The 25374-nt window shown below is 44.7% G+C and overlaps 1 protein-coding gene across 7 annotated transcripts in view; it reads left to right on the top strand.

Moving 5' to 3' along the window:
* Positions 1-25374, top strand: part of LOC126189025 (nuclear receptor coactivator 3-like) — a 299208-nt gene that overhangs the window by 159703 nt on the left and 114131 nt on the right. For 6 of the 7 annotated variants that reach the window (XM_049930856.1, XM_049930851.1, XM_049930853.1 and 3 more), the window contains exon 1: positions 21855-21960. The exons of the other annotated variant lie outside the window; for it this stretch is intronic. In XM_049930856.1, coding sequence (XP_049786813.1) covers positions 21911-21960 — 50 coding nt within the window. In that variant the 5' untranslated portion in view covers positions 21855-21910. Of the gene's footprint in view, positions 1-21854; positions 21961-25374 lie in introns of those variants that run through there. 7 annotated transcript variants of the gene reach the window in all.

Below are 25374 nucleotides of genomic sequence, written 5' to 3'. Positions count from 1 at the left end.
GTCTTTTGTGGACATCCTATTCAACCGTGCACATGCATGCAAACGACACCAGCAGACAGTTCAGCATACAAGGCGAGCTGGACAAGGTCGCCGACGCATTACGACCCCAGGTGAACACTGACGATATGTGCTCATCTCTGCGTCGCGGCAACTGTCAGAGTACTGCGAAACGATCTCAGTAGGGCCATCGTGTTAAATCATAGTGTAAGGGACGCGTCATAAGAAAGGACGCCCTGTTCGAGCATTCCCCTTGACACATCACCATCTCGCTGTTCACATGCAGCTCTGCTGTTCGCATGTCAAGTGGCAACTTTAGCACAAGCGAAACGCATATTTGAACAGATGAAAGGTGATGCCTGTGTTCGTGTGCGGAGACGCCGTGCTGAGCGGTACGTGACAAACCTTGTCCAGGGAATCAGCAGATTCGGCCAAGGTTCTGTGATGTGCGGGGAGGTTTCATTCTAAGGATCATGTCGTTGTCCATGGTTGCCTTACCGTCACACAGTAAATAGAACAATCCTGTTTCACCATGTGTTTGCTACTGCATACGATGGTGGCCCCGAATTCTTTCTTGTGCACGATACTGCCTGGCCGATGTGGCGAGAGTGACCAGGAATTTCTTGCTAAGCCTGGATGTTGAAGTAATGGAATGGCCAGCGGTGGGCCTGACCTAAAGCCCGTCGAGAGCGTGTGTGACGCAGTTGACAAACGTTTTCATAGTCGTCCTGTTCCACCACACACTCTCTAAGAACTCTCAAGACTTCACATTGAGGAAAGGGAACTGTTACTTAACTTACACGGAGCGTAGGTGTGAGGTGGTGATGAACGCTCACAGTATGGATACGCACTGCTGGAACACTCAATGTCCAATGAGAAGCACAGAGAATAACGGGGTGAACGATGGTTTCCATTTCGGTTGCGACACCCGTCGGACATTTCAGATCTTCTTATTTAAACGACCGAGGGTGTAATGATATTTCGTTACCTACTTAATTTGTGAAAGATAAAGGTATAATTTGGTGACATACTCACTTGTCAATTATTGCTAAATGGGATAAGCCATATGCCCAAAGGTATGCTCCCCTAATTCATTTGAGCAGTGTATAATGCGAATTCACTAAAAAAATGGTAGAGTACATGAAAGTTGCAAATGAGTTTTTAAACGCGTCGATGGCTATAACAAAAAGAAGTTGCTATGAGGTCCTACTGGGCGTCACAATCAACAGATGAACTAAAGGGACGACTCAGCGCATGCCCTAACTGTACGGTACGTTTCGAAAACACTCAGCCAGATAGCTTCCATTGTTGTATTATTACTCGTACCATCACGCTGCTGCTTTCAGAACAGTGTTTCTTCTCCCACTTTTCCCCTACTGGCTGCTAGCGTCTCCTCGTGTAGCGTCAGTTAGTACTTTGTTAACTTGTACAGAAGCGACAGAAAAATCATTACCAGCACGAAGTTGCTTTTGAGGTCTTTGTTCCGCCGATTTTATGAAGTACCGGATACTGAGTCCCGATTTTTCTGAAAATTGTATCTGGAAACACTAATCCTCACCATTAAGTAGCTATGGAACATATTTTACCTGACTTCTGATGTACATGATTTTAAGCTTTACACTTTTAAAACTGGTTGCAGTATAAATACGAAGTGCGTAGTCATATTTTAATAATAACCACGGTAAAATAAAGTACATAATTAATTCATTGTTTTTTGACAGTACATGTCTGTAGTCTCTGTACACATTGAAATCCCCTCGCCCGAGTACCATTGCATGCCGGTCGAGGAGTCAAAACAAAATGAGCACAATCCATTGATGCATACTAACACTGCACACACGTATGTGCAAACAATCAAAAATTTAATTACATAACTTTGCTCTGTCAACGTGAGGGAACTCCCCCACCCCCCGCCCAGAGTTGTTAGCAACGTCGGGCAGTATACACTGAGATGATAACAGTCACGGGATACCACCTAATTTCGTGTCGGACCTCCTTTTGACCGGCACAGTGCAGCAACACGCCCTGGCATGGGCTCAATATGTCGTCAGAAGTCCCTTCCAGAAATACAGAGCCAAGCTGCACACAAAGTGTTGTCACTTCAGGATTTTGTACACGAACCGACCTCTCGATTATGGCCCATAAATGTTCGATGGGATTCATGTCGGGTGACCGGCGTGGTCAAATCATTCGCTCAAATTATCCAGAATTTTCTTCAAACCAATCGCCAACAATTGGGGCCCCGGTGACATGTCGCATCGTTGTTTGGGAGCATGAATTCCGTGAATGGTTCCAAATTGTGTCCAAGTAGCAGAACATAATCATTTCCAGTCAGTGAGCAGTTCAATTGGACTAGAGGACAAAGTCTGGTCCATGTAAACATAAACTACACCACTATGGAGCCACCACCAGCTTGCGCAGTGCCTTGTTGACGACTTGGCTCCATGGCTTCGTGTGATCTGCGCCGCACTCGAACCCTACCATGAGCTCTTTCCAACTGGACCGCGACGCTTTTGACCGTGTCACGGTTTTCCATTCGTGTAGGGTCCAACTTATATGGTCATGATCCCACGAGAGCCTCTGCAGGCGATGTCGAGCTGTTAGCAAGGGCACTCCCGTCGACCGTCTGCTGCCATAGCCCATTAACGCCAAATATCCTTCCGGATACACTCGTCGTATGTCCCACATTCATTTCTGCCGTTATTTCACGCAGTGTTGCTTGTCTGTTATTACTGACAACTCTATGTAAACCCCCGGTGTTCTCGGTGGTTAAGTGAGGGGCCGTCGGCCACTGCGTTGTCGTTGGTGATGGGTAATGCCTGAAATTCAGTGTTCTCGGGACACTCTTGACTCTGTGGATCCCGGAATGTTGAATTCTCTAACGATTTCCGAAATGGACTGCCTCGTGCATCTAGCTCCATTCTGCTAGAACCATTCCGCGTTCAAAACTGTTAATACCCGTCGTCCGGCCACAATCACGTCAAAAACATTTACAAATGACAGGTCCGTCAATACATTTGTCCTTTTGTACCTAGTGAACACGATACTACCGACATCTTTGTATGTGCATATTGCTATCCCATGACTGTTGTCTCCCCAGTGTACATAAAAAAGTCTTTTATTAGAGCTGTGGAGCCTAACCTAAACAAGGTTTTATTTATTCTGTGTTTAAAATAAGTTTCCATTTTTCTTACACGAAACATTACTGATTAAAACTGGGGAAATGTTTCTACAGATTGATACAGATTGAAACAAATACTTGTTGAGATATGCGACACATCACATGTAGGGGTGTCGCGAAAATTGGAAACGTACTATGGTGTGTTCCAAAGAGGAAAAAAAGAGAAACGCCCTTTTACTGGGTCGTCATGACTGTGTTGGGAAATGTATCTATGAAGTGCAGCATTCATTAAAAGTACGTGGCTTGTCATAATAAGTCGTAAATTACTCTTTGAAGTCCCCGCGTATATTCTATACCTAGCGACAAGGTGCTAGCAATAGCGGACCATGTCACCCATGCATCTGATGAAATCTGCGGATCTCACGAGATCGCAATTCAAACACGCTTGGACCATATGTAAGAGCGAGTTACGTCCACACTGAGCTCCTCCCAGTGTCAACAGATTTACAGAACAGGAGAATGGCCCATATTTCAAGTATTTGCCTCTAACCATGTGTTTATATAACTTGCTTTGTAGTTTTCAGAAGTGCTATATCCTGTAAGAATATGTCACTTTAAATAAACATACTGTATATACTGGATGCGAGCTCATAATCTTACTCCTCATTTAAGTTAATGTTTGTAAGATATTTGTATTTTCGTTTTCGCAACTTCATTAATCAACGAAATACAGGAATCAGCTTTTTTCTGTGGAACTAAAATGGCTCTGAGCACTATGGGACTTAACATCTGTGGTCATCAGTCCCCAAGAACTCAGAACTACTTAAACCTAACTAACATAAGGACATCACACACATCCATGCCAGAGGCAGGATTCGAACCTGCGACCGTAGCAGTCGCGCCGTTCCGGACTGAGCGCCTAGAACCACTAGACCACCGCGGCCGGCTTTCTGTGGAACTGTGGCGCTTTTTTTGTTCCAGGATAGCAGATCTGTATGAGGCGAATTTTGGGGTATAACGCTCTTGTAGACCTGACAACAAAATACGAAGTGAAAGAAAAATGTATATCGCGATTTTTGTATTGTTGCGCCCATTTGAAAGATACCGAGTTGTTGTATTTTTATACTGTGCATATTACTCTAAAGCCAACTAATCCCCCGTAATCCAAAGCTGTGAATGTCGCTGTCACAGTTTCTTTTTGTGTATGTTCCGACAATAGTCAGTCATCAGTACTAGGAATGTGGCTCGTGTGCTGTAAATGACGTCGGATGTGATCTGAAACCAGCTGCCGGTTTGATTCTGCAGCACAAGCACTTTCGTAATCCGCACTGTTTCAGTACTTAACAGCGTAAGCGGCCGCTGATGACACCGAGACATCGAAATGTCGTGACACAACAGGTTTGTACTCCAGGGACCTATCACGCAACCTTTTGTGACCCTCTGCGGCCATTTCCGAGACCCTGTGCCCGATACTTAGTAATGGTAATTAAAGGCTTGATGCCTCTCTGGTAAGTGAACGGTAAAAGTTCCCAGACATTTTCGAAAATTTCCTTTGTAGCTTTATGATAGCTTACCGATTTGATCTGTCTGCGGAAAACGTTTTCTTCATGTTTTATGATTATACGTATTTCGTGGTCTAAATGGAAACGCACACATATCGAAAAAAATTTAGAAGAAACCAGAACGTAATAAGATATAAATGCGTAAAATTATAAGAACTTCAGCTAGCTCTACGTATCTTGCAACTCTCTGTCGCAAAAGTATCCCGTAAATAAGCAGACGTCAGTAGCACACCTTAAACGCCATAGCGTCACATAATATGAATTGATTATCCGTAACCAGTATGTGACACTAGTTAATCTAAAATGAATTGATTATCTGTAACCAATATGTGACACTAGTTAATCTCACAACCACAGATGGGGGCTTCTGCCACTTAGACCGTCTCATACCCTCAGATGGTTGGTCGTTACCCAATCATTCGCATATCCCAGCGGGAACGTTTGAATTGTGGATGACACTGAATGATAATTATCTTCTCGGACATGTTATATAGAAATAGAAACTTTCTGAGCTTGATGTTCAGCGCTAGATAGGTGAGGCTCATTAGTTTCCTATCACGAATATGTAAATACACGTTGAGAAGTTATCCACCACCATGGCTGAACAGTTTCTAAGAACCAGTGCTCTTATCGGCAATGGCAAGGAGTCTTCCTTGTTAAGAGGACTGCTGCGGGATGCATTCACCCCTATAAAAACAATTGGGGAGTGAAGTCAAGACGGAATACCTGCTCCGGCTTGAGAAAGCCGACATCAGCGACAGGAATAACTACTAACCATGTGGCTCTCCATACTCCTAATACCGGCCGGCCGGTATGGCCGAGCGGTTCTAGGCGCTTTAGCGGTTCTAGGCGCTACGGTCGCAGGTTCGAATCCTGCCTCGGGCATGGATGTGTGTGGTGTCCTTAGGTTAGTTAGGTTTAAGTAGTTCTAAGTTCTAGAGGACTGATGACCACAGATGTTAAGTCCCATAGTGCTCAGAGCCATTTCAACCATTTGAACCTAATACCGCTTTTGACTGAAGAGAGACGGCGAGTGGTCTGTTGGTGGATCTGTTATTTTTGGGGAAGCGACGAGAATTGTTTCTACATAAAATCGTTAGGTACTTTTCTGTTGACGATCCCATGGCTTCGTAATTTGACGTAGATGGAAGGACAAGGAAGACGATTGGCAGGGGGGTTGAGAAAGCTGAGCGACCAGTGGTAATACCTTGTTGGTCCCTTTTGGTTGGGAAGATGTTAGTGGTATGTATAATAACTGGAGAATGGCGTATGCCAACACATTTGTACCTTTTTATTCACAGTTCTGTTGATCGCTTCTCTTCGATTTGTAACAGCTAATCGGCATTGAACCTAATGAGTCATCAGCAGAATCAGTGTTTCGTTAAGAAAGTAACTCGTCATGTCGTCATTTAGCATTCGTCAAGGACGCTTAAAACCATTTCTAGTTAAATGCCATAAATCCACCAAATGCGATTTAGGTAGTTGCGAATAAAAAAATCATTGTTCAAAATAGACCACGTTCTCCAGTTTGTCTAGTTTCATTATAATTTATAAATTACTAGCGAAGAAACCGGGCTTTGCCTAGGTATTTATTTATAGCTGTGCGTCTACGCACGTACCATATAACATCTGGCCTTGTGCTTAAAGTTTATGACGTCATATCTACTGAACTATGTGTCGTACAGTGATATAATTTTGCACTTACATTCTGTGGTGTATGTGCATACTGTGTGTAAAATGTCCCGCGAATACAGTTAGTTGTAAAGAAGTAACAAATTATAACGCCTTGCCTCACACGAAACTTTTCTGCATAAACAGCGGAAAAGTACTAAGCTATAAACAGTTTTCCTTTCATAATTTTGTAGGGATTGTCTACATCTACATCCATACTCCGCAAGCCACCTGACGGTGTGTGGCGGAGGGTACCTTGAGTACCTCTATCGGTTCTCCCTTCTATTCCAGTCTCGTATTGTTCGTGGAAAGACGGATTGTCGGTATGCTTCTGTGTGGGCTCTAATCTCTCTGATTTTATCCTCATGGTCTCTTAGCGAGATATACGTAGGAGGGAGCAATATACTGCTTGACTCCTCGGTGAACGTATGTTCTCGAAACTTCAACAAAAGCCCGTACCGAGCTACTGAGCGTCTCTCCTGCAGAGTCTTCCACTAAAGTTTATCTATCATCTCCGTAACGCTTTCGCGATTAATAAATGATCCTGTAACGAAGCGCGCTGCTGTCCGTTGGATCTTCTCTATCTCTTCTATCAACCCTGTCTGGTACGGATCCCACACTGCTGATCAGTATTCAAGGAGTGGGCGAACAAGCGTACTGTAACCTACTTCCTTTGTTTTATAATTGCATTTCCTTAGGATTCTTCCAATGAATCTGTCTGGTATCTGCTTTACCAACGATCAACTTTATATGATCATTCCATTTTAAATCACTCCTAATGCGTATTCCCAGATAATTTATGGAATTAACGGCTCCCAGTTGCTGACCTGCTATTTTGTAGCTAAATGATAAGGGATCTATCTTTCTATGTATTCGCAGCACATTACACTTGTCTACATTGAGATTCAATTGCCATTCCCTGCACCATGCGTCAATTCGTTGCAGATCCTCCTGCATTTCAGTACAATTCTCCATTGTTACAACCTCTTGATATACCACAGCATCATCCGCAAAAAGCCTCAGTGAACTTCCGATGTCATCCACAAGGTCGTTTATGTATATTGTGAATAGGAACGGTCCTACGACACTCCCCTGCGGCATACCTGAAATCACTCTTACTTCGGAAGACTTCTCTCCATTGGGAATGACATGCTGCGTTCTGTTATCTAGGAACTCTTCAATCCAATCACACAATTGGTCTGACAGTCGATATGCTCTTACTTTGTTCATTAAACGACTGTGGGGAACTGTATCGAACGCCTTGCAGAAGTCAAGAAACACGGCATCTACCTGGGAACCCGTGACGATGGCCCTCTGAGTCTCGTGGACGAATAGCGCGAGCTGGGTTTCACACGACCGTCTTTTTCGAAACCCATGTTGATTCCTACAGAGTAGATTTCTAGTCTCCAGAAAAGTCATTATATTCGAACATAATACGTGTTCCAAAATATTACAACTGATCGACGTTAGAGATATAGGTCTGTAGTTTTGCACATATGTTCGACGTCCCTTCTTGAAAATGGGGATGACCTGTGCCCTTTTCCAATCCTTTGGAACGCTACCCTCTTCTAGAGACCTACGGTACGCCGCTGCAAGAAGGGGGGCAAGTTCCTTCGCGTACTCTGTGTAAAATCGAACTGGTATCCCATCAGGTCCAGCGGCCTTTCCTCTTTTGAGCGATTTTAGTTGTTTCTCTATCCCTCTGTCGTCTATTTCGATATCTACCATTTTGTCATCCGTGCGATAATCTAGAGAAGGAACTACAGTGCAATCTTCCTCTGTGAAACAACTTTGGAAAAAGACATTTAGTATTTCGGCCTTTAGTCTGTTATCCTCTGTTTCAGTAGCATTTTGGTCACAGAGTGTCTGGACATTTTGTTTTGATCCACATACCGTGTTGACATGAGACCAAAATCTCTTAGGATTTTCTGCCAAGTCAGGGAGAAAGAATTTCGTAAATGTTTGAAATGATGTGCAGTGTCTGTTGCAAGTCAGTAAGTGTTATCATTCTCAAATACTGGATGAATAAAGTGTGAGAATTGATGCGTCGCAGGCTACTCTTACTGTTTTACGCTCGCCCCTTTGATGGGTAGGTAGTTCTTACTCCCACAGTGATTGTCGCCCGACTGTAATGTATATGTGTAACAAATTCTCTATCCCTCTGTTGAAAAATCGATCCAGTGGTTTAGGAAGAGACGTGGAATATACATACACACTCACATACATACATACGTTTTTTTCAATACGTGTGGATTATAGATAGGAAATTGATGTCCAAACATAAACGTCTGTAACGAAAATCGTTGTGGCATGAGGGGGGAGAACGTGTCAAACGGTGCGTTATACGCAGTACCATAGAGAGTAGAGTACTAGAGGAGACTGTCTCAGCAGAGCCACAAAAATGTTTCTCGTACGTCGTTGTAAGAGCTGCAGCGACATGTCTGCCTATCTTTGAGTTAGCGCGATTATCGGTAGATAGTTCTATCCGCTGTAGATATACCAGTTGACATTATCACAAGGACTGACATTGTTGAGGTGACTGGCAGACAACCATGGGATTCAGTTTAATGTCAACAGAAACAGGAACTCGTGCTACCGCCCGCTGCGTTATTGGGCACTTACTGCAGATTGACACTGTCTCTGTGGAACTTTACCCTCTGGCGGTGCAGCTCGCTTGGAAGTAACGCTCACTGGGTCACAGGCGCGTGCTAGTCCAACGGCAGGTAATTGGGTTACCTACAGCCTGCGATCAATGGGGGTAGCACGGCTCCGCCACGGCCAGCGAGCGTTGTGTGTGCCCGCTAGAATAACTCCATTTTTGCTACAAAGTAACGCCTCAGAATTCAAGGAAAGTCGGTTTACTGTGTCACAAACTCGCTGTCATTGTTAGGAGCACAACAGTTTGACGAAGAGAACTACGTTAACGTTCCTCTGTTTATAGTGTTATTCAGCTGCCCCTATGGCTGGGTTTTATGCAAACTTCAGATACCACATGCAAGATTTTCATTCCCTTTTTGTAGGAAATTTAATGTAGCTAGCTTTTTACACTGATATGATTTGTCGTTGGAGGCCTTAGTTTTCGAATTACACAAAAAAGTGCAAAAGTTACCTTCAAACTCGCTTTCCTTGAATAACACGAAAACCGTGGTCCCCAGTGAAAACACACCCCAGTACAAAATTTAACTACATTAAATTTCCTACAGGCAGGTCCTGTTACTTTTTTCTATAGACGTAGCGAGTGAGTGAGTGAGTGTGTGAGTGAGTGAGTGAGAGAGAGAGAGAGAGAGAGAGGGGGGGGGGGGCGTTTGAAGGCGTTGCAAGTTGCATAAAACCCAGCGGTAGGGCAGCTGAATCACCATTTCTTATCTTCTGAATAATTTCCTTGTGAATACCGTATAAGTTCACTTTTACGTAAATTCAAACCGCACAAAGATATAGTTCGGACAAAGAGTATCTCAAATACGTAATAAACCTGTAGCTTCATTTATACACCACATTGCTTCTGGAGGCAAGTAGCTATTTTGAGGGGTTTGTACATGGGTCCAGCCTGTGATCAGGTCCTTCAGAGAACATTTTTTCACAGAAGGGACTTATCATTTGGCGCCCACCCTCCCTCCGTTTTTCCTCGTAGATTTTTACTCGCGTCAGCATCCGCTACTGATTCTAGCACTTCCGCCCCCCTCTTAGCTTGGTGCCCAAAGCCTGTGTCACTTGACACTTAAATAGGTCTTGCCTGTGAGCTAGCCCATCTCACGTTCAAACTACGATGTCTTTCGGACTTTTCTTATACACTGCACCATCTTATTAACTGCAGTCCATTTATCTTTGTACGCTTCTACTCATCAGTTCCAGATTTCCCATACATACGGCCTGCGCAGTAAGGTAGAGGAAGCTATTTTCATGATACAGGGAGTTTTGTGATTGCATGGCTCATGCGCGACTTCGGCTTGTCATCTCTTGGGACATCATTGTTGGCTGATGTTGACTTGCTGCACTGTAGTGATCATCTTACAAATATCACGAAAGTACCTTATACCGATTACGGAATTGCGTATCGACATCACGAAATTGTTTACAAATGTATGTGGTACTTGATCATTATTTAAAATTCCATCAAAATTGTTACAGTCCTACTTGTAGTTGATTCTGTTAATATATTTTAACTAGGTGAAATGCTTTCATGTTAGAGAGTGAAAAACTATTGTAATTATACTTCCCTTTACCTTATAGTTCACTGGAGTGTCGTATGACCAGAGTCCTTTCAAGACCGCCACACGCACAATCTCGTGTAGGCCTTCTCCATTTCCTAAATATATATGATGGCTGTGGTCAGTAATGACGTGAATTCTGCTTGGTTGGCTGGAAACATTACAGCTTTAGCCGCTCTAACGGTCTAAGAAAAACGTAAGTACTGCGAGGTTTCCCATTGTTTCTGTCTTCCAAATGATTTGGTATTCCTAATTTCCTGATTACTGTAGAAAATTATCGGTCTGCTTTTGTCGAATTCCGTTTTTAACCAACAACATGCAGCTTGTTGCTGAACTGCCAAATCCAGTGGGCATGGCATCACTACATCTAGTAAGTAATATGTCCGTCGAAGCTGTCCTGATCGCCCCAGAACGTCTGAGAATAATATTTATTTGTTTTCTTTTTACGGCTTCGTGAGGCTAAGTTTGTGAGCGCTTGAGCCATAGCCCACTGTTAAAGTTCTACACCTTGCAGGGGCCGGCCGCGGTGGCCTTGCGGTTCTGGCGCTGCAGTCCGGAACCGCGGGACTGCTACGGTCGCAGGTTCGAATCCTGCCTCGGGCATGGGTGTGTGTGATGTCTGTAGGTTGGTTAGGTTTATGTAGTTCTAAGTTCTAGCGGACTTATGACCTAAGATGTTGAGTCCCATAGTGCTCAGAGCCATTTGAACCATTTGAACCTTGCAGGGATTATTTTCAGTGGTTACCAAACACCTTGGGTGCCGAATTATTCTCGAGGCTCAAAGAGCAGATTGTAACGTCTCTGACGGACAGCGAAATCAGTCGAAGCAAATCAAATAAACTGCATGCGTTTCAATTTCGTTTCACAACCGGCATTGTCAAGCGCTGATTCTTTGTTGTCACATCTGGTTGCTCGTCAGCTATACAGAATTAAGTGTACCTCATTTCACCTCATTTTTTATTGTCACATCTGGTTGCTCGTTATCTATACAGAAGTAAGTGTACCTCATTTCACGACGAACAAATATTCGGGGTGTAGACGAACTATGGCAAACCCAACTGAGGAAATATTGTAGCATGGGATGAGACGTTGCATGCGCCACTACACATAGTTGCAGAGACTCAGTGTAAAGAGGCCCTCGCCTGGTGTCTTTAAGAGCTGCGCCAGCGGAAGGCGCCGTGCGCGGCTCACCGCGTCTTATATTTAAACAGTAATCTGATGACCCCTTTCCGTAAGGCACTTGGCGACTCAGATGCTTCTCATTAGTCTAATGGAACAGCAGTGATAACGAACGAACGAACGAGCTGTCACGGCTCTTCTGGATCCACTTAGCGTTAAGAATCAACGTTTGTGCTACCAAAGGCGTGTGGAAAAGGTTGCCACGGTTAGCTTAGCAAGCACTTTGTGAAGTAAAGAAACGATAGCTGACATAAAGACACTTTGCAAATGAAGAGACAACAGCTTCACGAAATTGTGTTGTTAACGTTTTCACTTGGTGTTCAAAAATTATTCGTAACAACCTTACGTTTCATTCTGCCTCCCAATCCTTCCTCTCCCTCCACACTCATACGCATACATCGAAAACTTCAGCCTTCGCATTTAGACTAACGCTCGCTGTTGTAGAGTGAAAGACAGTACTTAGGCTTCCCAGTAAAGCGGCTGCTCCGTTGTTTCCGCAACAGGAACTCCGACGTCATGGCTCACATTAGCTTTCCTGGAACATCAATGTGTTGTGCTAGAGGACACTGAAAAGTGTCGCATTACGAATTATGTTAATATAATTATTTATTACGTCAAGATCGCTTAGATATATTAAAGAATGTCGACATTACCGGTTTCGGCAAGTAGTTGCTTTCTTCAGGTGTGCTTAATCACTAAAAAGTTTCGTACAAATGTGTTAGCAAATATGCTTGGCACTTTGAGTCTTTTCTCGTGTGACGATATGATGTACTTACATTCAAATAAGTTAAATGACTTTATGGTGTTCAGAGTCCTAACTATATTTGTGTGTGTGTATCTGTACGAATCTTTTTAGCTGATTAAGCACGTCTGAAGATGGCAACTACTTGCCGGAACCGCTACTGTTATTTTACAAATACTTCGCATACTTCGATTTGAGAATATAGCATTTTTTTGTGTGTCATGTTGATCTCGACATTGACTTGCACTCGTCACTGGAGCCATACAGGCAAACATCTGTGACTGTGGCTCAACTTAGGAGCCCCACAAATGGTCCTGTTTTATTGTGTCGTGGAGATACGCCAATATAGAAAGCCTTTTGCGAGTTTTTCGAGATGATAATGCGTGTGGGCCAGTTGCGTTTTGCAAGTCATTCAACTGGACGTGGCTTTAGTGCCCCTAATGTACCCCAGTTCTCCAACAGCGGAAAGGGATATACAGTTTAACGTGGAATCCCAACCACATGACGTTTGTGGCGAACGCCATTGGGAGGTGCACGCTAGGTTAAAGCTGGACTAAAGAAAATAATCCTTGTTCCTACCGGTATTGGGTACTCTCGGTTTCCAGACACATGCTTTAACGCTAGACCACCAGTCCCGGCGTTTTCGAGATGGTAACGCGTGTTTATGAAATACGATGAAGTCTCTGTGATTACGTAAATACACTGATGTTGAGGTATTTCCTCTACAATTTCTGCCTTCGTTTTGTGTTTTTAGTTAGCAACATTTCAAGGTTCCTAAACTACAATTATTGTATCTGTTGTTGAAACTCTTTTTGTTCTGGTATCTCCGTACAAGTTTTTATATTTGAGCCAAGTATGATTCAATAAAACAAAACAGTGGCTGTTTTACGAAGACATTTATTTACTGGTGCTTAACGGTTTGGAAATATTTTGCTGCTCCAGAAATTGCCGTTTCTTTTTATTGTTGCTAATGTCCCTCTTGTGACGCCACCAGATGTACTGTACTTCGGTGATACAATTCGTAGTTTAAAGGCTCGCGTCCGTCAACTTCGATATCGCTGCAATAAGAGCCACGCAAACATATAAAAAATGTCGAAATGTGGGTAATGAAAGAGCAGACTGCGGGTCTTGACACGACACCAGAAGTTGTGCTTTTCGCTTGGGTCCCATTAGAACTTGACATGTACCCTAACTTTGGTTTTTTGTTTTGTTTTCTTTAGTATCTCGATACTGACAAGAAGAATTCCGGTAACCCTTTTCTGTTCGTTGAAAGATATCTCTAACTATTCGTGGTTTGTTGTTGTCTGTCTTCTCCAACGAGACACTTGAGCATGTTGTCACCTCCTTCTCGCTCTCCTCACTCTTCGGTGGGTGCTTAAAACTATTGCGTTGTCTCATCCAAGATTAGCGTTACTGAGCGTGTGGAAGGCAGAGCTCATACTATAAACTGCATTTTAATCTCTTTCGTTCTGGAATATTAGCCATAAAAAGGTCACAGGTGTTTGTACATACATTGCATTACCACGAATGGAGACGCAGAAACAAGATATCTTTAACTTTTTAGTGTTCTTGTTTACAGCACTATTTCTGTAAGAATTCTATTTTGGATCGTGATGAGTACTACGAATCATTTGCCATTTGTGTTGTGGTCAGAGCTGACAGCATTCGAGCCATTCAGCTGACGTTGGTAATAATAAGAAGGAAGAGTGTTTTTGAGGTTTGTCCACAGGATTACATCGCAGCTGCACTGTTCCGTTCGGTATCGGAAATTGAGGTTATAAATATTGACTTATTGTTTTGTTTTATCCATTCTCAGCAGTTGTAATTGTATATAGTGAAACAATCAGCAATCAATTGCAAAAAAGAAATTTAATTGCTTAAACGGTTTCCGGCACTTAGTGCCCTTCTTCAGATTTTACGTAATGCGATAGAATAATCTTCTAAAGAAGGGCCCTTAGTGCCCGAAACTGTTTGAGAAATTTTCTTTTATGCAACTGTGCTGATTGTTTCGCTGTATTGACGCATTGGTTTGAAGATGTCAAAGGAAGACACTAAGATATTTTTAAGATATTTTCCCCCGTTTTAATCCTAAATATGACGTGGAAGTATGATACCTTCAAACTGTTGGCTTTAAACTGCTTCGATCTGTGTCCCGTGCGATTTCATCGTAGAATTTAATGCTCATTGCGATTTAAATGCCACTGGATGTTAGGGTTGTATGGCTAAGGAGACATGAAAGCTGGTTTCTTGAGTTTCATTACTTTGCTTCGTTCAAACTATTTTCTTTGAAAGTTAATCTCGCTCGTGGAGTCCTGAAACGGTTTTTTAAAACCTCGTGATTCTGCGAGATATAGTTTTAAGAACTGCCTATGCATGCTGTAATTAAACGTCTCTTCATAATATAGTGCGTAGGCAGGACAAGCATATTTATTGTTAACTAGTAAAATCCGGTTCTTGGGATGTTTTATCTAAATATTCATGAGATAATTTTCCTTGAAACATCATCTGTCTGTGTATCAGAAACGCTCTCACGCCTATTTGTGAACCCCATAAAATTCGTGCTGTTGTGTTCCCATCCCGCACTACCCCCTGGCGATCTCGATGCTGGGCACTAGAACAATCTTCCAACATGGGTCGTGTTTTATGTCTTTAGGCGAGTTGTGTATCGCTAACATTCCATTACCGAGTCGAAGTTGTCCACTCATTTACCACCTGTTTCCTCTGTTGCTGTGTAGCAGCACTGCACGAACATATCAGAGAGTCTTGACTCAAGAGTGAATCTCGTGCACAAAATAGCCGAAACGACTAGCGAGCAAATGCAACGCTACGCAGTGCTGTAATTTCAGTTGTGCATGCTCAGCAGCTGAATGTTTTGCCCCTGCCCGGGAAAACAGCGCACTAGGTACTTCTTAAAGAGGCCGTTAGTAGATCTCATATTCGATGATTGCCTGTTCTGCCCATTAATTATTATCCGGAATTTAGAAAAAAAGCTATCAAAATGCAAATTCGTAAGGAGCTATAGCGCTTTCCACAATCCACCAGCCATATGCCTCAAGTCACGCAAGCCTTTTTGGGTAGATCTTCGGGTAACAGACGTTTTTGACGTCACTAACAGGTGGAAAGAAAGGCAGAATGAACATCCACCCCAGAACGCCCATCTGATTCGAATCCCAACAACTTTGATCTTCCCTTGGCGAACGGTCGAGACTCAATCGCATAATAGCGAAAGAAGGTAGGTATGGGCTCACATTCTAAATAAGTGGGCGTAGGTATGGGCTCACATTCTAAATAAGTGGGCTTATTGTGATAGTCCTATTACCTGTGAATGTGATCGAATGTGGTGCTTACTCCAGGCCTCCAAAGTAAGTCTAAAAGACTTGCATGAAGTCACACCGAGTGCTGTGATATAGTTATCAAATTTAAACAGTTACGTGTAAATTATTTGTGTATGTACATACGTGGTTTCATAATGCTGAATAATAATAATATTTTACTTGCGTGACCTATGTCAGTTTCATCCCAGATATCTACTCTTAAAAGCCAGTTTTGCCTGACACGTGAAAAGCGCTTGTTTTAGAGCGGAGTCAACCGCAGTTTGACACTTAGCAGCCTGGTATCAGAGTTGAGTGCATCTGTACGCGTTTTTAATGATTCAGTAGTTCCTCTAAGTCGAGACCTCCCGAACGAAACACGTTCCAGGGAACCGGAAAGTGGCGCGCGAAGCTGTGCGGCGGATTTCCGCGCGGTTGGCAGCGTGACTCAGTCTGCAGCGGACCACGGAGTCCCCCTCCCGTGTTTCCCCACCACCTCTACGTCACCGCTTCCCCGTCTACTACTCCTCCTTCTCCTCCCTCCTCCATGCCTTTACTGTTTTCCAGCAGAAGGAGCTGGGATGCTGGTACAATGAGCATTCTTCATCGCTCGCTCTCACATGATGTATAGTTATTATCTTTTGGCTTTGAAGCCCCACCAGCAGCTGTGATTGAAGATGATTAAAATGCAGATCCTCCTATTAGGCAGACAACTAATATTTATTCTCAAACACGTTTCTGCAGTATTGTGCCCTTATCGTTGGGTGATTTTACTCAGGTCCGTAAAGTGTAAACATATTTTCAGCTGATAGGAACGAAAATTAGACCAAAAAACCATTTTATGTCTGTTGTGATATTTACCATATCCTGTAGAATGTCGAGCTCTGTAGGACGTTTTCGTTTTAATGTATGGCTTGTGATATGCAACGGAATGATTTATTGTGGGTTTGATTAGCTAGTTAAGAAGTCACCTTACAAACGCAATTTTGTGTCGTGGAAATATTTCGCGACTATACATTATTTTTGTTGTACTTGTCCTCATTTGTATCCACATCTGCTGTAGGGGTACAAACACACATGATCTCATCTATATTTTGTAGCTGAAGACGGGGGCGGGCCGGGGTGGCCGAGCGGCTCTAGGCGCTACAGTCTGGAACCGCGCGACCGCCACGGTTACGCTTGTTCCATAGGCGTGTTCGTGGCTAGATCGAGTCAGATTCTGGATGTTTCATTGTTTGTACCGTGTTAAGATACATAAACTATTCAGCTATTTGTCAGGGTAGTGAATTCACTAATTTCTGCTTCACTTCTCATGAAGAGGTTTTCCAATATTTTTGTTTGTGTAGGCTTGGCAGGGGCTTTGTGCGCTTTGTGACAGTCTGGTGTGACAGATTTAGGTGCTTATCCGTGTTTATTCTGAGATCTGTAATATTTTTTTGGTAGGGTACCATCAAGGAGGAACTGCTTCACGGGAACGTTCAGCTTTCAACTTAGGGTGCGTTATATGGATCGCTCCTAGGCAATTCTTTGGCCAGGTGCACACAGACAGTATAACTTTAAAAGTAAGAAGTCTTAGACGAGGTGTGTCCTTTACTGAACTGACCTTACGTACCGGTAACAAGAGGCAAATGGGAGATTGCTGTAAGAACAGGAATAATTTTTCTTTATTTGTTGGTTTCAGGAAAAGCCCATTTACGAGGTACAATTGTGTCTCATAATTAAAGAAATGGAACATTTTTCTGTCTTAATTACAAAATAAAAAAGCACAATGTATTACATAACCAAATTGTAACAAGATAAGCGAACAATGCTGCGAGCTAATTAGGCTACGAACTTAGGCATCCGCATGAGGGGGGGGGGGGGCTTCTTCCCGCCGCCCACGGCATCTGAAGTATTGACTTTTCATTAATTTATTGGGTGGATAACCGTAATTACACTGGGATATAATTAATGTTTTGCGTTACCTATAAAATTTAGTTCTTATAGCATGACCTATCACTAGCATGATCGTGCATCTCAAAATACAAATAAGTATAAAATCCAAGTGGCACTTTATGCGTATGTTTAGACACCTTATATATGTTAAAAGAAACTTTTGCAGTCTACATGTAGGAATGGCCTTAAACTAACGAAATGTAGGAAAATAGGAGGTCTGTTATGAAGGTAATGTCCGATCGGTCGCGAAATGGAAACCACTGTGAAAATCAAAAATACTTTATTTGGAAGCTACTTCTCAACATAGCCGCTTGCAAGCTACTTATCTACATAGCGGACGCTCCAGCTAAGATATTTGTCGTAACATTGTTCCAATTTCCAACACCCTCGTCATAAAAGGCAGCCGCCTGTGCTTTTCGCCAATTCTCTACGCAGGTCTGCAACTCTTTGTCTATGCCAAAATGTTTTCTTCGCAGCCAGCGGTTCATGTGGGCATAGATGCAACTTAGGAGGAGCCAATTACGGGCTGTATTGTGGGTGGTGAGACACTTCCCATCGAAAAGGTTGCAGGAGCATCTTAATTGCCCCTGCAGAGTGTGGGCTAGAATGGTCATGAAGAAGGAAACGCCTGACAGTTATGTTACGTGGGCTGCATGACATCAGGCGAAATCTCTTTATCAAGCCCTCATACTTGGCGGTAGATGTTAGTTACTTAGTCACCTTAAGTGCTCACTGTGCGCTCAGAATTGAAAAGAGCGATGTCACGCCATGGACGGTCATACTAGAGACACTGCCTAATACACCTGTGCAAAGTTTCATCGGATTTTCATTGTGGTTTCCATTTCGCGCCCGGTTGAACCTTACTTTCAGAGTAGCCGTAGGATATTGTATTTACCTCGGGGACGCATGCTATTATCGTCTCGTTGAAGTCTGAAATGATGTGTTGCGCTCTTGTGGTCCCAGTATTAGACAAACCAGCTGCCAAACGAAAGCCGAGAACCCCCACAATCGTTATAGCCTGGAGTTATGCAGAAAAGTTATGTAGCTTAGCCGCAGAAAATTTGAAACCAAACCAGCGCAATCGTGTTGGCCTTGGGTGGAAAGGGCTAACGGGTCCTCCAGTTTTAAAATTCTCTGTCACGTAGACGGATGAAACGGCAAATACGTTTGGCAAGAGACTTATTCATAGAACTAATGGATAACGCTAAGGGATAAATAATCTTTAATTTTAAAAATATTTTATAGTACGGTTATTCTTGGATGAAAGTGTTTATCACATCCTGTTAAGTGTATATACAATTTCTTCTTGAACGAGGCGAGCATCTTGGAGAGGGACCAATTTTAACAAATGAGCTTTTTATTAATATTCATATGATCTGCACTTACAAGGAAACGTCAATAACGTGATCTCATATTCTAAGGAGGAAAAACACAGTTGCAAGATATCAATCACATCAATCGATTCCGTGCGAATTTTGGACATAATTCTGATAGTACGTAGTTATGACTGAATGCACAGCTTTTAAACATATGCGTGCACCGACTATAATTCAGTCCACTCTAATGCAGCCGCCTAATGCCCTAGCGCCAAGTACTGTTTGTGTTCATAACGTCGGTGAATCAATAAGCGGTAGCGCCTTATTCAGTGTGTCAAAGTGCGTTGTTTTTGAGCTGTATCTGGAGCCAGCGAACTCTTTCCTTTGAACAGTTTTATATGACATTCCACAAATGGAGGATAAATTAATGAAATGAGTAAGCGTGTCATTAAAGAAACAGCGTAGCACTATTTAATTATTAACGTCGTCGTTGCGCATTATTTTTATTTGCACTGAAGCGCTGACAGTGTTATTGAACACGCAAGTGACAGAAAAGAAGAAGAAATTCTCCGAAGAACAGAGACAGCAGATAAGCCAGCTCATGAAAAATTACTGTCGGAGGGAAGGGACGTCTGGCCCTAAGTAGGCCTGTACAGGCTATCTCAAAAGAACAGTGGCAGACTTTAGTGACAGGTTCCTTACACCGAAGCAAGACGTCTTGTAGAAAGGGCTCTAATGCGCTTACCTTAAGAAATATGAACAATTGTTCGATACTACGAAACAGATGTTTCTACCGTAAGCTCTTTGCTTTTCAAATTTTGGGACGTGGGATGTAGTAAGGACCAAAACAAGAAAAAATTCCAGTAAACATGGGCTCAAAAATGCATAACTTATAGTGCGTTTAAAATTAGTTGTGATTTTTGACGTTTGGCTCACCGGAGAGGACATGACGTCATTGCCCAGCGAGCCGAGCGTTGTGGCCGCGCGGTTAGAGGCGCCATGTCACGAACTGCGTAGCCCCTCCCGCCGGAGGTTCAAGTCCTCCCCCGGGCATGGGTGTGTGTGTTGAGCTTAGCGTAAATTAGTTTAAGTAGTGTGTCTAGGGACCGATGACCTCGGCAGTTTGGTCCCTTAGGAAGTCACACACACGTTTGAACCAACGGCAAACTGGCTTTCCCTACCACTATGCCTGCAGTTCGGATGGTCAAACGGCCCTGTTGCCACGCCGTGGATAAACAGTACCACGTGGTGTCGCTCAATGAAGACACCTACGATCATCAGCTCTTCCTGTAAAGTGATATTTTCTGGCGTTCTGTTGTTGCTGTGTAAACGTCGCTTTTTTTGCCTGAACACAGCAGAGTTTACAGATATATCTCTCACTAACATTTTAATGCAGCTGAAATTGTGGCAGAAACCTAAAACAGCGTAAAACAAGCAAGTGAGAACGGGACATTATCAGTATAAACGTAAACGTGCAACTTCTTCACATATATTCTTGCAGAACCCACAATAATTCTTGTTTCACAGGCTATTGATGTTCCTTCAAAGTTACTTTACTAAAAAAAAAATCTGTAGTTGTTTGAATATTGCGGTAGATATGAAAGTTTCACATGTAGATCATATGCCAAAATACTCTTCTCTTTGCGTACTATCATTTGCCAAAATCGGTTTTCGATATCTCAGACGTTTGTGAGATACGAGGAACGTCTCATTTTGGCTTTTTCACTGTCAAGTGCTTTCGTGACGGAGCCCTTTGCATACGTTCCATTTCCTCTACACTGGAGAGAGATAACGATATTCTTCGAGTTTTAAACAGTTTGATATGTTACCTAAATTTCATATGCAGAAACACACGACAACACGCATCAAACGCAAATTCATAGCGACCACTATTTTACAAAGCGAACTTTAACAATTTCTTGCAGTAGTTTAAGTAATACCGAAATATAACAAAAAAAGACCGTTAAGGAAATAACAGGTAATTAATTCATAATGAACCTGATGAATGAAGCTATACGATGCGCGAGACTCGGAATTTATTACCGTATAGTTTCCTTAAAATCGATTGAGAAAGACTGCAGTTCGCCGCTTGGGATTAGCGGAGTGGTTTGGGGCGCTGCAGTCTTGGACTGAGCGGCTGGTCCCGGCGGAGGTTCGAGTCCTCCCTCGGGCATGGGTGTGTGTGTTTGTCCTTAGGATGATTTAGGTTAAGTAGTGTGTAAGCTTAGGGACTTGATGACCTTAGCAGTTAAGTCCCATAAGATTTCACACACATTTGAACATTTCTTGTACATATTGTATGTTGCCCGTCTTCCCCTTTAGCTTACCCTTATTTTTCTCAGAATTTCGAACATCTTACGCAATTTGACACTGTGGAACACCTTTTCCGCCTCGACAAATCCTACGAACGTGTCTTCATATTTCTTTACTCTTGTCCCAATTACCGACGGCAGCGTCAGAACTGCCTCTCTGGTGCCTTTACTTCTCTTAAAGCCAAACGGATCGTCATTCGTTTATTGGGAAAAAAATGTTGGAAGTGAGACGCGCAAGGCGAGCGTTAGTCACGCCGGTGAGTGGTGTCCGGAGTGTGTGACGTGTAAGCACGCAGCAGTTCCGCTTGCGTCCGCGGCGTCGATGACGGCGACAGCAACGCGGGCACGGGACATTGGGGCCACGGGCGGGGAATTTTCGGTTGAGCCTTGCCGCTGAGGCGGCCGCGGCAGCAGCAGTAGCAGTGAGCGAGGCCCGCCGGTGCGGCGGCGGCGGGCGGGTGCGGGCAGGCGCGCATTGCGCGTGCGCAGAGCGGCGCGCCGTGGCCTAGTGACCCGCTTAGCCGGCGGGCCCAGCCAGTGCCGGCGCGCCCTCGCCATGGAGTGCATCGCAGCGGGCGCCTGGTCGCCGCTGCTCTCCCCTGACAGGTACTCGCACTACACCTCTGGCTTTTTCACTGTGCCGGGAGCGAAACGTCACTTGAGAGCACGGGGCTGCCTGCGCCGTATCTTCGGAACTCCGACTACTTCACGGCGAGCCGCAGTGGAGAAGCGAACTGCGCCGCCCGCTCTTTCGCTACCGCCTGGAATGGTTTCGCTACCGGTTGAAGGAATCTTCTGTAACTCCGCACCGCCGCGAACGCTCCGCCGCGCGGACGTCGAGCTGTTACGCACGGTGGCGCAGTGAGAGTGCGTGCGTGGGGATGACCGCATTACACAGTGTGACGTATTTCGCGTTCGCAAAGCGTTCGGCGTACTATTGCCAGACCGAGCGAAGTGTGTGAGTGTACATATGTGCGCGTGTGTGTGTGTGTGCAGGCGAGAAACGGTTGGAGGTGTTTGTGCAGTGGCCGCAGGTGAAAAATGGAATACCGAGCACACCACTTAACAGAAAGATTCATTCTCCTTGTGGGAACAAGGAACGAAGCCGACGCGAGCGTGCAGAACATCTCGAGTAGTTCGCTAAAAAGCAGCATTGTGCTGTCGCGTATACCGCACAGTGATCTCATCTTCTGTCTGAATACCACTGTCTCGTGACCGGTTTGGGACAGCATAGACCATCTTGAGAACTAAAAACTGGTCGCAACAACTGTTGTTCTCAGTTGACGGCACCTAACAGTTGCTGCGACGAGCTTTTAGTTTCTGTTTGGGCCAAACCGGTTATTGAAAGCAAAATTGTGATCTAGACTGTGGTATTCAGGCAATTCACGTAGTTCTGAAATACACTGTTATTCTTCCAGGCACACACTTCACCTTTGTCGGGCCGTAAGGCGCAACGGGTCAAAACGTCGTGCCGTCTGGAAGCCCGAATACACTATTAGAGGTAGAAAAATAATACAATGTCGCACTGTAACGGAATAATCCCGTGCAACGCGCTTCGAAGCTTAAAACGTTGTTGAAAATAATTGTGTGTGTTCGTAATAACAAGACATTTTTTTCAGTATTTGAAAGCTGCCGAGCACCAGATTCGTGTTCGGAACTGTGTGCAAAGTAGATATTGGTCTCTTAACGCGTGTGATTGTGCTGTGGAAACTCTAGTCTCGCTTGGTTGTGACCATATGTCTGGAGATAGGGTGGCGGGTCGGAGCTGTTTACATCAGCAGAGAGCGCAAAAAGAGGAAAGTGAGAGAGAGAGAGAGAGACAGCATGCGAGTGTGCGCGGGAGGAAGGGGGGGGGGGGTAGTTTCGCTCCCCCGTCCCGTTTTGCGGTTGCTCTTCCCACGCTTGACTCCGTATCTTTTTTCGCATTACACCTGTTCGTATTCCGCTTAGAAAGAACTATTCTCACGAGTGTCGTGTGTTGGCATTAATCGTTCTAGTCGCTACTGATGCTTGTGTTTAGCTCAGACGAACCGGTACGTGCGCGGCTAGACACGAGCCAGGGCGAAGGTCAGTAACTTAGCTACGTAATCTTCTCGACACTGCTGCCACGCAGGTGTTGTGTGTCTGACTACTAACTTATAATAGCACGTGATTTTTTTGATCGCAGTTTCTTGGTAAACCGCAGCGCATACTGAAATAGTGCTCGGGGTATGAGCGCTGTTTTGTTGGGGGAGGGGGGGGGGGGGGGGAGTTACGTGTTGATGAATATGTGAACACGTTTGCCAGCGTAATGCGAATTAAAATTGGAACGGCACAAAATTTGATAGTTTTAGGTTCTTGTCTTCAGCTTGGTGACGTGGACAGTCGGTCATCCTACTGTACGCAGGGATGACGTGTACAACTGAAACAACAAACACTGCCAGATCGTCGCAACAGTTTCTCGTCAAGAGTACTCTTTCGGGCATCCTGTTCTCTTTGGAGAGTTGAAGGAAAGTGTTTTTCGGGGAGGTGAATCTTTTAGCGAGAAGCAGCAGCGGCGCCGTTCGGTTACGTAATTAGCGTTCGGGCTGTCAGCGAGATGCTAGTCAGCACGGCAGATAATTGCCGTGTGGTCCGGGTCAGTTGATAGCGGGGCGCGCAGTCAGCGCCGGGCCGGCCACCCTGCGGGGGCCCCCCGCTTTATCAGATAGGCCACGCTTCCTGCCGCACCGCGCCTGCGCCGCGCCGAGCTCGCGGCTCGTCCCGCACGCACTGCCAACACTGCCTGGCCGCCCCGCCGCCCGTGCGGGTTTCGTTTTACGCACACCTCCGCGTTCGCAGTTCGCTGCATCCTGCTGCAGGCGCCCCGCGCGCTCCGCTGCCCCTTCGCTTCGCGCCACGCTCCTCTGCATCGACACTTAGCTACGGCCAACTCTCGGCCAGACAGAAATCGTCATTAAGCACCAAACACGGCATCGTGGATTAGGCCTTTTGGCCTGTTCCGTTTTAGAACTGCCAACAGCATCTTTTTAAATGGTGGCCAAACACTTGATTCCCTCTGTAATTCTATCTTCGTCATATTATTCTTCCATTCGTTGAACGTGATCCGTCCAATGTATTCCATCACTATTGTTCTGATGATGTAGGGCGACTGTGCTGCGTAGCAGCCAAATCCGTACAATAATGAAAGAGCTATAACTTCTTATGATTAAGGTATCCTTTCAAACGTTGCGTTTTAATGCTTAGTGTCCTCTCTTGATACAAGTTGCTGTAACTGGTTCGCGATGTCCTGGATGCTGGTACGTACACGGAGTTCCCGTGTTCTGCAAGGGACTGATCTGGTGTTCTTGCTGGCTACCGAAGTACGTAAACGTCACGCAGAAAGTTTATAGAGACTAGTGCCATGTGTAGACGAGCATTGTTGAAAAATAGCCCCACGATACTGTTGCATGAAACGTAACGCATGAGGACGCAGCATGTCCCAACACGAGCGGCTGTGCTGTCGAGAGTCCCCTAGTCACTACCAGCCGTGACCTGAAGTTCCCCCACACAGTGCCGCTAGGAGTAACACCCTTGTGTCTGTCCAAAACACTGGAAAACTGGGACCTCCCCCCCAAAGCCATTCATTAGCAGTCGATGCTCTCCAGTCACGTCACCACTCGATGCGCAACCGTTTGTCGTTGTTAAGGGCAGTCTACGTACGCGACGGTAACAGACTACTCCGGCGCTGCTAGTCTCCGACCAGTGCTGCAGGATGACGCAAGATGTCACACGGAGACAATTTCTTGTCCTCGGACGGCAGGCGCAGATCTGAAGGTATTACGATGTGCTTGGTGCACAGTGCGGCGACCCTCCCTTGGGGTGGTCAAATGTGGTCGCCAGGGAATTTGACGACGAATACGCCTGCCCTCACATTTTCCGTTCTGGCTTGCATCGGGCCACTGTCACATACAAATGCCTCATAAATCTGGACGATACTCGATTGGACCTGCCGGCCAAACGGAGACGTCCAATAGTGCCCCTTCCAAACTCCGTCGTTGC

This window comes from Schistocerca cancellata, chromosome 5 (genome assembly GCF_023864275.1).
Source record: "Schistocerca cancellata isolate TAMUIC-IGC-003103 chromosome 5, iqSchCanc2.1, whole genome shotgun sequence".
In the NCBI taxonomy this organism is placed as follows: Eukaryota; Metazoa; Arthropoda; class Insecta; order Orthoptera; family Acrididae; genus Schistocerca; species Schistocerca cancellata.
Note: the sequence above shows the minus strand (reverse complement) of the source record. Positions and strands in the feature narration are given on the sequence as shown.